Here is a 13,263-nt window from a genome sequence, read left to right on the forward strand (position 1 = left end):
ACCTTGCAGAGGAAGGCAAATCGCCCTGTTCCCTCCAATCTGACCTGGGAGGGATTGGTTAGATCCTGAACATGTGAGCAAGACCCAGCCAGCCAAGCCCCTGAGAGAGAGAGAATACTCAGTGTCACCTCAGAGCCCCTGGCCCACCCTGCCCAGTGTCCCATCTCCAGCTGTGGCCATCCCTGATGTTTTAGAGGAAAGAGAGAAAAAACCTCCCAGAATACATGGGGGGGATATCCCTTCCTGACCCCTTTAAGTGGTTGGCTGAAGCCCTGAAGCCTGAGCTTTAGGAACACAGGACATAAATCAGAAATGAGCCTCAGGACTGCTTAGCTGTGCCTCCACCCCGCCATACAATCACACTCATAAATTCACCCAGCTCTCTCTTGAAACTAATGCATTTGTTTCCTCCCACTACTCCAATTGGGAGGCTCTTCCAGAACCTCACCCCTCTGATGGGTAGAAACCTTCTTCTCATTTCCAGCCTGAATTTGTTCATGGCCAGTTTATATCCACTTGTTCTTGTGCTAGCATTGTCCTTTAGCTTAAATAGATCTTCACTCTCCCTGGTAGTTACCCCCATAATGTATTTACAGTTCATAATAAAATCCTGCTTCAAATATAATTTCTTGATCTGTTTTCCTGTCCAGTGAAAGAGGCTTTTAGTCTTTGGTACCTTTCAGGAAAACAGGGATGACTAAGCACTGGCAATGGCTCTAGGAGAAAAACATTTGTAAATGTACTTGAGCCTTTTCCAGAGTTAAACTGGTATTAAGCCATCATCAGCATTGCCAGCCCTAAGTGGTCAAACATCATGTGTCAAACCCCTGAAAATCGTGGGATTGGCTTGAAAATCATGAGATTTTACAATTACTCTATTTGAACTTCTTTGTCACCTGGTTTTTGAGACTTTCGTTTTTGAGTTACTGCACCATGAAACTGACTTTTTTTTTTAAAAATTCAAGCTGAGGTTCTCATGTCATCAAATGACTCCAGGAGCTGGGGCTTTAAGAAGAACACCAACCGTGCAAACCGTATGATGAAATAGAGAAAGTTGGCAACACTGCCTCATTTGATGCCGTCGTGGAAGGGTGGAGCTCGGCAGGGGAGAAAGGCAGAGGTTCCATTTCTGATGCAAAGGAAAGGAGGCATTGAGAGCTCGGTTCACACCATGATTCAGTTCCCAATGAAGTGGGGGAGCAAAGGAAGTGGCAGAAGGGATCCCAACCCATTGCATTCAGACCTGCAGCTCTCACTGCTTGTATTGCTGCCCTTTATGAGTTGGGGCTGGGTCAGGGTTTGGCAGTCCAGACAGTGCTGGGGGAAAATGCTGTAGTAGTTATCTACAAAAGGGTCCACAATGTTCAGGGAGAAGGTAAATGCCAGAGGGCAGAGTACTGAGTAACCTGGAGGAAGTACCAGACATTCGATTGATACAGTAGGGAGGAGAGTGGAAGAGCATGTCTGCTGCCATGGAGCTGATTACTAATTGGGGATTAGAGTACCCCGTGCACTGATGTAGGAATCAAGCAGAAACCACCCTCAACACAATTGACACGGAGATTGCATGCAAGCATGTGAACATGTGTGATTCTGAAGGGAGGAGAGGAGAGAGCAGAAACACAAAGGCACAAAATCAGGGAATACTAGCAAAGGAAACAAGAAACCATCATTATAATATTTCTGTGGGAAACAAGAGGATGACAGAAAAGGGCAGGTCTGCTACTTACCGATGTGAGGGGAGAACAAAAACAAAGGCAGCAGCTGAAATGGTTCATTATGGAGAGGACGAGATTACAGAATAGCCAAATAACCTCAATGTATGCACAGCCATAGGGCCTGGTGAAATTCACCCCACTGAGCAATTGGAATTAGCAGAAGTATCAGAACCTTTGATGACTGTATTTGAGAACTGAAGAAATGTGAAGCCAGTGGAAGGGTAGAGAAGGAGCAAAGGATGCTTTGAAGGAGAGCAAAGGAGGGGGATTCCCAGGACTTACAGATGGGTAAATTTAACTGCAGTACTTGGCATATTGCTCCAACAGCTAATAGAGCAGCCAACTACTGGGCACCTACACAAAAGTAAGTGATAAATAATAGGCAAAGTAAATTTGTCAAAGAAAAGCAATGCCAGTTTACCATGGGAACCAATCCTTCTCCCATTAAAATCAGTGCAAAACTTCCCATTGACTTCAGTCTGAGCTAGAGAGGGCTCTTAGGTTTTGTTTGTTTGATGAAAAAACTTAATGGATAAAGGAAATGCAATGGACGTAATAGCTATTGCTTTCAGCCGGTTATTTGATTCATTTCCACAACCCATCCTTTGAGTGAAACTCGAGAGTTATGGACTAGACGAGTTGCTACAGGATGGGATATAAAAATGAATAACATTCAACAAATTGTACTCATTCAAGAGTCAACGTCAGATCTGAAGGAGGTTCCAATAGCAGTCAATATTGTCATTACAGATTCAGATGCACAAACAATACAGATCCAGGAGGGACTGTAGAGGGATAGGACCATAATACAGGACAATCATGACACATATGAGACAAGGCCTTTAAATTACTGGTATTATTCAGGAAAGATATGTTGAGTGCTTCACATAGGAAGGAATCATCAGATGCACAATTGCAAAACAATGAACTAGGCAGCCATGCCACAGAAAAAGAGCTGCAGGATATAATGGGTGATGAACTGAATAAGAGTCAACAGTCCAACACTGCTATTAAGAGGGGCAGATGCCATTCTGAGCCACATCGACAGGAGTATTATATGTAAAATTAGTAGCGTAATTATTCCACTCTTCTTAGCACTGGTTAAGCCTCGGAGTCCTGCATGCAGTTTAGAACAACCCTTTTACCAAAAAAAAGATAAGATAAACCGGAGAGCTCAAATGAGCACAGGAGAAATAATAAAATGTTTGACAAGTGAGACCCACAAAGAGACCCAGTTAGATCCAGGAAAAAGATTGCAGAGAGGGGATGTCGGAACCATCTACAAGTGGATGAAAGGATGTTATGAAGAGGGCTGGCATCAGTTATTCTCATTAGTCGCTGAGGAGAAAAGATGTAACTGGGCACAAATTGTAGAACAGAAAATTTTAGTCAATGATTAGAAACAAAAATTAACCAATACATCCATTTGGGAATGGCGTGAGTGTCTGTCCCTTGAGACTACATACTCATCTATCAGCGATGCTTTTAGAGTAATGAAATCAAGCCTGCCTGTATGAAGAAGAAATGACTAAGTGACCCACCAAAGGTCCTGTCCATCCCAGATGAGTTTGTAACTCTGTGACCTGAGCCGATACCGGGAATGAGTCAGGTTCTTTGCTCTCATGCAGGAGATGTAGTCAGTGGGGTATGGAAGTCCAATGGTTGAAGTTGATGGTGTCTCTGTGTTGAATCGCCAGGGACCAGGAGGAGAGCTGATGGCAGGTGTAGGCCTGGAATTCACGTGGTATCTAAGTTGAATCCCTGGAGCTCAGAGTGAAGAAGCAGAGTTGATGGGTGTGTAAATCTGGTGATGGGAGCTCATGGCTGGCAGGGGTGTCAGCCCAGTTACTACGGTTAATGGGGAGAGACTAGCACTTGAGTTCATACAATACAGAGTCTAGTAGCTAAGGCTGGCTGGCCAGGCCTGACGCCTGTGTATGCTCAACGCTCCCAGGGTGTTTCAGCTCAGCACTTCCTAGAAGTCTTCCTGCTTTGAATGAAAACTCTTAAAATGCAGTGACTGCAATTTAAGCTGCTTCCAGTAAAATCCTTCCAGTCTGCTCTGAGCCAGTGCAGGGTAATGAAATCCAGCTCTCCAGAGAACAGGGAGAATTGGCTACAGGGCCCTTCCCATGCAGCAGGGGAAAGAGAGGCCCCTCCTGTCCAGGTAGATCTGCGGCCAAAAGGGAAGGGAAACTTTTAAAACAATCTTCAGAGGCTTTAGAAGAAGCCACCATCTCTCTGCAGGCAGAACCCCTGGAGACTGCTTGCAGTGCCACTTCCTGTGTTATCAATACATGGCAGTGTTAAAAGAAGTCACTAAAAAGGCAGAAGCAGAAACCAGACAGAGAATGGGGACATAGAGAGAAATGAGAACGAATATTCACTCAGCACATGGGGACAAGCAGGAGGGTCCATTGCAGGGAGGAAGAACTCTCCATACAAGAGGCCAGCTTGCATCAACAGCGGGACAGCACCTGGCTCCCGTTTACCTCCTCACTCCCCCATGGAAGCCTCAGCGCAGGACTCAGCAAGGTCCAAGTATGTCAGCCCCAGCTGCAGGTTTCCGCGGTAAGCCATAGAGTCTCCTCCCTGTGGACATGGGGAGCCGGCCCATCACTGCCCATGCTCATCAGAGGCATGTAAGAAAGGCAGCTCTTCACTCAGGGCTTTCAGTCGCAGGACTCCTTCCTCCAAGTCGATGCAGCACTAATGGGGACAGACGAGAACTGGTTACCCATAATACATATCAGTCACAAGGCATCAGCAGGATACGTGGGCTGTATGGTGTCTATTACCACAGAGAAGCTGAAGCCCATCTAATAATCAACACTCCCCTCTTCCCTCCCTCTTGACAAGCCAGATTTTGGAGAGCACCCTCCCATCAAATTCACAGCTGCTCTTCCTAAAGAAGCTCCCTACCCTTGGCCTTCTTTTCCTTCCATCCCCCTAAAACACCTGCACCTCTTCTGAATACACCTACATTGCTCTTTCCCATCCCTCACCCTCACTCCCTCCCTCCCTCTCCCCAGCAAGGCCCTGCTCAAGTGACTGTCTCTCACCTTGTTCAGCACAGCCTCCTTATTCGCACATTGCATACATGGCCCTTCTTAGGGGTGCCAAGGACATAATGCCCCGCTCCAGCACTTTCCATTGGTTTTGAATCCAACTCCAACCTGGACACCTAGCTTCCAAATCACCCTCCGCTCTTAGCCCCCTGCCTTCATTCCCTCTACTCCGCCACAGGTTCCTCTCCCATCCCCCCTTATGGCCACTGGAGTATACTGACAGTTTTACCTCTGCCTACCCCACCCTGTGCACTTGGTTCTGTCTCCCCCTCCCTCCAGTTCACGGAGTCATTCAGCTCTCAGCCTAACACCATCCCACTCATTGAGCGACACTCTGTGCCCTTCCCCATTGCTCCCTGCTTCCATCCTCCACTTTCCCACTCACCTTTTTACACTCCCATGCCTGCCTCTTCTCAGCCCCATCTTCTCCTCGCATTGGAATGGTCACCCCCATTTACCTGCCTCCTCTATCTTTGCTGCCTCCTCCTTGTCAATCTACAAGACCTTCTCAGGCCTTCTTAGCATGGTTATTGTTTGGGTTTCTTTCTGCCTGCCCTCACCCCAGGCCTCTTCTTCTGTAGTTCTCTCTGTTCTGCCTGCAGGACAGGGGCTCTCCCAGCCCAGAAAGCATTCCTTCTCCTATGGAGCATTTCTCTGATGTTTTCAATAAGAAAGGCTGTGTATGTAGGTGTTTAATGGTTTGTTCTGGAGAGAGCTCACCAGCAAATCAAGACAGAGGGCTTTCTCTTCAAGCTGTGCTAGGATCTAAATCACAGGCTGTGTTTCTGGGTCATTTAGTGATCAGCACCCACTGGAAGGGAATGGCAGGCATAGATGCTGTCTGTTCCTGGGTTCTGGGCCCTACTCTGGGTGAAGGCAAAACCCCTGAGAGATTTCCCAGCTGAGTCCCCCTCCACAGAACAATTCCAAGTCTAAGCACTCCGTGCATGGACAGGTCCATTCTCCTGCATGATGGAGACTGGAGGGGACTCTTCAAGCTCCAGCAAAGATGCTCTGAGGAAGGGGTTATTTTTGAAAGATGAAATCTCTTCCCACAATGTCCCCTAGCAGAGCATTTCCCCTGCTCCCAGGAAAGAGACATCAGGAGTGGGAGAAACTGTAGCTCTCCCCCATGGGGCTGCACAGGGCTCTAGTCACTGCCTGATCCAATAAGGTTTTGAAATTACAGGAAAGGGGTTCAATACTCATGCCAGCTAAGAGCATGCTGCAGTCAGAGATCAGGAAGCAGGGTGGCCAACACCCTGGCAGGTTTGGCCATCAGCATCGCATGCTTCCTGCAACCCCAGCTTGGGGTCTCATTGAGACATGCCACCACACCTACATTATGTTCAGATGTGAAGAGAGGAAACCCATTCCTTACCTTGAGAGACAGCAGAGTCTGGAGGCCGAAACAGAACTCCAGCATTTCATCATCTGGGGAAACAGAGAGGAAGTGGGTCAGGCTCAGGCATAGGTGTTTTCTGACAGTCTCCCTTATGCAGCACCTAAGTGACTGCCTTATACCCATGGCTGGAACTTGCTATAAGTTATCAAAACTCTGGCACGGATGGGGTCAGCATGCTAGGCACAGCAGAATGTGACCACTCCATCTTCCCAGACACCTGAATGTCATCCTTTCCACAGCTGCAGCCTGTAGAGGTTAAGTGCTACTCTACCTGCCCATGCTCCTATAGACAACCAGCCATCTGAGAGACCAGAGGAGCAGTCTGACTCTCCCACCCAGAGAGGAGACAGACCCAACGGTGAGGAGAACCAGAGAGGAGAAGAGGATGAGAATAAAGTGAGCTGGGTTCAGGAGAGGGAGAGAAACCAGAAAAGATGGAGGAATAGGTGTGGCAGGGGTACAGTGAGGAGGGCAAGAGACAAAGAGGAGCATGAAGAGGAAGGAGACTGGGAGTAAATCAGCAGGCTGAGGAGAAGGACAGAGATTCATAGATTCATAGACTCTAGGACTGGAAGGGACCTCGAGAGGTCATCGAGTCCAGTCCCCTGCCCTCATGGCAGGACCAACTACTGTCTAGACCATCCCTGATAGACATTTACCTAACCTACTCTTAAATATCTCCAGAGATGGAGATTCCACAACCTCCCTAGGCAATTTATTCCAGTGTTTAACTACCCTGACAGTTAGGAACTTTTTCCTAATGTCCAACCTAAATCTCCCTTGCTGCAGTTTAAGCCCATTGCATCTTGTTCTAAGAAGAGAGGCAACGGGAGAAATCAGGGATGGATGAGAAGACAAAATGGGGGAGAAGGGACAGAAAGAAGACTCAATCTCTTATTTTTGTTGTATGCAGAGATTCACATGCCTGGAAAAAATGCAACCTCCCTGCCATCCCCTCCAATGCCTATTAAATGGGCTTCATTCTCTACGGCCCCTCCCAACAAGTTCCTGCCTCTGGACACTGGCGGAAGCTCCCAGACTCCTCTACAATACATTTCTGCAGCCAGGGACCCTAGGAGGAACGGTGTCCAGACAAATTCCATCCAGTTGGAGGCAGTAACACACGTGCTCTCTTTAAGTCCCCCTTGCCCCCTGGGAATTGTACATGGAACAGGACAAACTAATCAATCTGGGCATTTTTAGGAGACAAAGTGAAATGGCCCACAATGGGGCTGCGGCCTGGCAGCGCATCATCGCCACTGCCCTTCAGCCAGTGCCCCCATTTGCCAGCGTCTCCTTGTGGAGGGGAACACAGCAAGATCAAAGCCTCTGCATTGTACACAGGATTATGCTTTGTCCCAGCCCCATGGGCCATGTGACCCTCCCCCCCACCCCTGCTCCTAGATGATCCATTTAGGTGTGCTCGGCAAGGAAGGAAGAAGAGATCTGGGAAGGGAGAGGAAGCTCTGCTGGGCTCACCCACGACCAGCGCCGAGCACACCACCGTCTCCTGGCCAAGCTGCACCTCCACACACTCCACCTGGCCAATGACACTAGGGACAGGAAGGGAGAGATCCCCATTGCCAGCATCGGACACTTCCTCCAGCCTGTGAGACACAAGGGATGTTACTGCCTGATATGAGCATGGTTGAAAGAACAATAGGTGCTCCAACTAGTTACGGGCACTTCACAGTCTCTTTGGAATTGGCTTGCAAAAGAGAGGAGATCTCACTCACATAATGGGGATGTCAGGAGCCAGATTCTCCAGGGGTAACACAGGCACTATGGGGCTGGGTTCTCCTGAGCAGGTGCAAAGCATCAGCGGGTCATCTTGGGATATGCAGTATCTACAGCCAAATTGTTACCCCTCTGCCAATGCCCCTCAGACCTGCCCTGCAGCCCCCCTGCTATTCCAGCGCTGGGCTCCCCACACAGCTTTGCCAATGCCCCTTAGTCCTCTCCTGCAGCTCCCCCACTATTCCAGTCCTGGGCTCCCCAGTCTCTTCTGCCCCAGGCTCTTACCCCAGCCGTTTCAGACAGCTCATGGAGATGAGGTTGTGCTCGCAGCCAGTGTTAACAGCAGCTCTCAATACTTGACCTTGGCACTAGAAAAAACAAAAAGGCAGATTAACACAGGCTTAAACTAACACAAACCCTACACAGAATCCCTGGAAATAATGTGAAAATCCCTAAAAACTAGTGACAAAAGAACATCAGAATGTTTGGGGTTCAGATAAGCATCCAAAAGTTGGGGTGCTTTTGGGAATCCATGGAGGCCCCAGCAAGACTCTGTGAATCCCACCCCACCAGCATCTTCCTCTATTTGTCTTTTTACAGGAAGCCCAGTAACCTGCCACCCCTCTCCCCTTCTGGCAAGGATGATGGGTCTGCTTCCATCTCACTATAGCATCATCCCTTGTTTCACTCTCCCTTCTGCCTACCCACTGTGCCCGCAGCCACATTGTCTTGCATTCTCCTGCACAAACTGTACTCTTGTTTGCTATCTCCCTGGAGCAGATTCCCTCTCTTCCCTCCAGCTTTAGTTCCTGTGAGTACCAGGACAGGGTCAAGGGGAAGAGATGGACTGCCCTTCCCTGGAACCACTGCAGCATTCAGGAATTAGAAGGGGACAGACTCCTTTCCTGTTTTACCTCCTCTCCCCTCTGCACTCAGCCAGGGAGCACAGGGGAGCAGTCACCATTTGCCTCCTCCACTCCTCCCCACAGCCCTTCGTGGCATTGCTTGCTAACATTGAGGCAGCAGCAGTTCTCAATACTTGGGAGGGGACTGTAAAACCCTGGGCTGCCAGGAGCTGTGTGGATTGACACTGGAATCAATAGGAAACATGATTAGAGAAAGATGGGACAGAATCACAGAACATGGTGAAGAAAAAGATGAATTAGCTCCATCCTGTCCATCCATCTTGTCCCCAGCCAGTGCAGGCCTGTATCAAGAGCCTACTCTCCAAGGCCTTGTCCGGGACTCATTTTAAATAACCCAAGTGATGAAATTTCCCCCTTTCCCTTAGGAAGACTCTTCTATAGATCAACACATCTTGCTGTCATGAAAATTTCCCATATATTTTGCCTGCATGTTAACTTTCTTCATTTCACTGTGTGAGCTAATGCTGGAGGCAGGGCCGGCTCTACCTTTTTTGCTGCCCCAACCGGTGAAGCAAAGGGGGAAAAAAAAAAGCGGCCGCAGCAGTGCTACTGAAAAGGAAAAAATGAAAAAGCTGCCACCGAGCTGTTGCCAAAGAAGAAGAAATGAAAAAGCTGCCACCGAACTGCCACTGAAGAAGAAAGAAAGAAAAGCTGCTCCCTAACTGCCGCTGAAGAAGAAGAAAAAAAAATCAGATTTGCTGCCTCAGGCACCTGCTTCCTTTGCTGGTGCCTAGAGCCAGCCCTGGCTGTGGGCCAGCTGGAGACAACAGCAATCCTCCCAGAGCTCCCCTTAGGGTGGGGACAGCGCTGTACTACCTCCAGTGCAGGATTGCCCAGTCTAACCCTGAGTACAACACTGGTAGAGATCTACTGTTCATTAGAATCTGTGCCACGGGAGCTAATGGAGAGGAAAGGGTTAATGAAAGGGAGCATTCATAATTTCCCAATTTCTAAAGATCAGAGTGGTAGCCATGTTAGTCTGTATCCACAAAAACAACGAGGAGTCTGGTGGCACCTTAAAGACTAACAGATTTATTTGGGCGTGAGCTTTCGTGGGTAAAAACCCCACTTCTTCAGATGCATAAAAAGTGGGGGTTTTTACCCACAAAAGCTTATGCCCAAATAAATCTGTTAGTCTTTAAGGTACCACCAAACTCCAGATTTCTAAACCAACTCTTTCCAAGCTTGTTATAGAGACTAATCCTCCTGGAGGGCTAACTCCAATATGAGATTTCATTTTGAAAACAAATGGCTGGTGAGTTGTCAGAGAAAGAGAGGAGAAAATAGTGAGGCTGTGAGGGAAAAATACAAGCATCTAAAATGGGGTAATAAAATAAACAGCCGTCAGCACCTCCATGACTTAAAAGTATTAGTGATGGACTCAAAACAATGTGTGCACAGAGACCAGAACTGCTGAAACTGGAACCCTCCAACCTATCTTGATGAGTAGCTCCCCTTCTAAATATCCACGTATGTTTGAAGTAAATCAGTTTCAGTTACAAAGGCTTAAATCTAGTTCTCCACTATAATCCCCAGTTACAATAATAAACACATGCAGTCCTTACATAGCACTTTTCACCTTCAGGATAACTTACAAACATTAGCTAATTAATCATAACACTCAGCACTTCATAAATATTAACTATTCCTCACAACACCCCAGTGAGGCAGATAGATTAAGTGACTGGACCCAGGTCATAGAGGGTGTTAGTGCCAAGATAGATCTCAGGGGCTCCTGATTCCCAGCATGATGCTTATCCCATTTACACATGCCTTGTGCTAAGCAGTCATTTGGCTGCTATTCAGGAAAACATTGGTGTCCTGTGAGGGACTGGGTTTGGAAGGTGCTGGATGGAGAACATGGAGCTCTATATCCCAAGCCCAGCAGCAACATGCCTGGTATGTAAAACAAGGCAGAGAAACCAGTCCCAGAGTGGCCCAAAGCACTGACTCTAGCAACCAGTGCTTTCAGTACACATTAGCACAGAAGTATCCCTCTTATCCCAGCTCCTGTGGAAATTAGCAGCCCTCTCATGCTGCAGAGCAGCCAGCCCTGTTCTCTCCTTGTAATGAATTTCATGCATGAAAGAAATGAGAGACCCAGCCAAGCTGCTGCCTATTCAGAGCACAAACCCACTCAGCTGTACTCCATTCATGCTCATCTTCTGCCTCTTTGTACACAATGGACATGGGTACATGGAGTAGGATGTTAAAACCTCACAGAATGAAGCTAAAAGCCCTCCTGCAGGCTGACATGGCTGCTTGCCTAGAAACTACCACTGACAGTTAGTTCATACAGGTCCCAGACCTTCCAGCCCACTGAGGTTAAGCATCAGAATGGGCTGTAGCTTGTGCCCGGTAGAGGAGCCCACTCTCCAATTTGCTCATTCCATCTCCTACAGCCCCCCTCAGGTAGTGGCAGCATCTGCCTCTGGCAAAAACTAGTGCCCCAAACTTAAGGCAGTTGGAAAGAGAACAACACTGAAATGGGAAGAGCCAACCATCTGTCCCTGCTATGAACACTCACAGAACTGGATTGTACCCAGAAGGCCAAGTTCTGACCCAACCACATCTAAATTTCTCTCCTTTTGCCTTTAGAACACTGAAAAGCTATGTCACCCATAGAATGTTCACTGAATGGGGTGTACATGAAATACTGACACCCCCTCCCCCTCCCAGGATGGGCGTGGGAACCTTATGTTAAGGAAGGAAATGGGATAAAGCATGAAGTGAAAAAAGTGTGTTCTAAAGGCATCTGCCTTCACATATATTATACCAAACTGTAGCACAGGGGAGGTGGTGCTGAATCCTGCCTCCTGACTGGCTAATAGGGTGCCCAATGCTATCCTTATAATGTGTCATGTATACTACAATAAAGACCAATGACTGTGAAGGTGGCAACAGGCTGGCAGCATTTGGCTGAACCATTCCATCCCATTAATAGGTGTTGATGCTGCTGGGAAAGGGTTAAATGGGTTCTGTTGATTAAATGAGGCAGGTAGCTCATTTCTCCATCCAGATAAAAGGGAAATGGGAGTGGCTTTCTAGAAACAGAGGATCTAGGGTGTGGGCTGAGCCATCCCGAAAGAGGAACCTTAAGAGCAGCCAAGCCTCTAAAAGAGGCTTGAGCTGCACTTTATGTAATGTTATGATTAATTGCTTTATTAATAAAACCAAACTCCAGGAAGGGGTAAGCTTTTGCCATTACACACGGGCTTTGTTTTTAGAGCATGGTGAAAAGGCAGTTGCTTAGAAAGTTAACTATTCACTAATGTCCACCAGATCAGTGATGTTTCTAAGGATTGGACTGTTTCCTGTCTCATGAACTCATTATAAGCCAGAGGATAATTCCTGCCCTAGAGGAACCCCTAATGATACCACAGTTTGGGTGAAAGAGCAGGTGATGATTACAAGCAGACCTGGGTTTCGAGCCCTTCCTCATGGTTATTTAGAACACCCCGTCAAAAAGAGACTCTGGCGACTCCAGTCAGCACCGTTGACCATTAAAAGACCGGGTGGCACAGGCTGGCAGGCTCCCTACCTGGCTCCATACAGCTCCCAGGAAGCAGCTGGCATGTCCCTACGGCCCCTAGGCGAATGGACAGCCATGAGGGCTCTGTAGGCTGCCCTGCCCCAAGCGCCAGCTCCACAGCTCCACTGACCAGGAACTGCAGCCAATCGAAGCTGCAGGGGTGGCGCCTGCCGGCCTGAGGCTATGCACAAAGCCTCCTGCCCCTCCACCTAGGAGCCAGAGGGACATGCCAGCCATTTCTGGGAGCCACCTGAGGTAAGTGCCACCTGGAGCCCGCATCCCAACCCTCTGCCCCAGTCCTGAGCCCCCTCCTGCACCTGCAACCCAAACTCCTCATCCCCAGCCCCACCCCAGAGCTCACACCCCCAACCAGAGCCCTCAGCCCTACCTGCACTCTGAACCCCTCAGTCCCAACCCAGAGCCCCCTCCTGCACCCCAAACCCCCAGCCAGAGCCCTCACCCCCTCCCACACCCCAACCCCCTGCCCAAGCCTGGTGAAAATGAGTGAGTGAGGGTGCGGGAGAGGCAGCGATGGAGGGAAGGGGGATGGAGTGAGTGGGGCCTCAGAGAAGGGGCAGGGAGCAGGGCAACAGTGTTCAGTTTTCTGCTATTACAAAGTTGGCAACCCTATTCAGAATTACTATAAAACTTTAAATCTGCAGCTATCAGATGCCATTATTATTTATTCAGTGTTTATTACCAAATTTCCAGGAAAGAAAGGAGAGGAGGGACTTTTTAAGAATCAATCATTTACAAACAGCTATTTTTGCAGAAATCATGTCAGTTTCCAAGCCAGCCAGCTGCTTCCATCAACTGAGCCCTGTCTTGTGGCTGCAGCACAAGCTCAGCACAGAGGAAAAACAGCCTCACACTGTGG

The 13,263-nt window shown here is 48.4% G+C and overlaps 2 protein-coding genes across 5 annotated transcripts in view; one reads left to right on the top strand and one right to left on the bottom strand.

Annotated features, from left to right (window-relative positions):
- ITFG2 (integrin alpha FG-GAP repeat containing 2) overlaps positions 1-13,263 on the top strand; it is a 73,978-nt gene that overhangs the window by 22,545 nt on the left and 38,170 nt on the right. The window lies entirely within an intron of this gene.
- The window catches only part of NRIP2 (nuclear receptor interacting protein 2), a 29,512-nt gene continuing 16,295 nt past the window's right edge, over positions 47-13,263 (bottom strand). The window contains exons 4-7 of the mRNA XM_030538374.1: positions 8,214-8,296; positions 7,671-7,798; positions 6,168-6,220; positions 47-4,427 (exon numbers count right to left, since the gene is read on the bottom strand). Of these exons, the coding sequence (XP_030394234.1) occupies positions 4,335-4,427; positions 6,168-6,220; positions 7,671-7,798; positions 8,214-8,296 (357 nt within the window). The 3' untranslated portion in view covers positions 47-4,334. The remainder of the gene's footprint in view (positions 4,428-6,167; positions 6,221-7,670; positions 7,799-8,213; positions 8,297-13,263) is intronic.

This window comes from Gopherus evgoodei, chromosome 1 (assembly GCF_007399415.2).
Source record: "Gopherus evgoodei ecotype Sinaloan lineage chromosome 1, rGopEvg1_v1.p, whole genome shotgun sequence".
In the NCBI taxonomy this organism is placed as follows: Eukaryota; Metazoa; Chordata; order Testudines; family Testudinidae; genus Gopherus; species Gopherus evgoodei.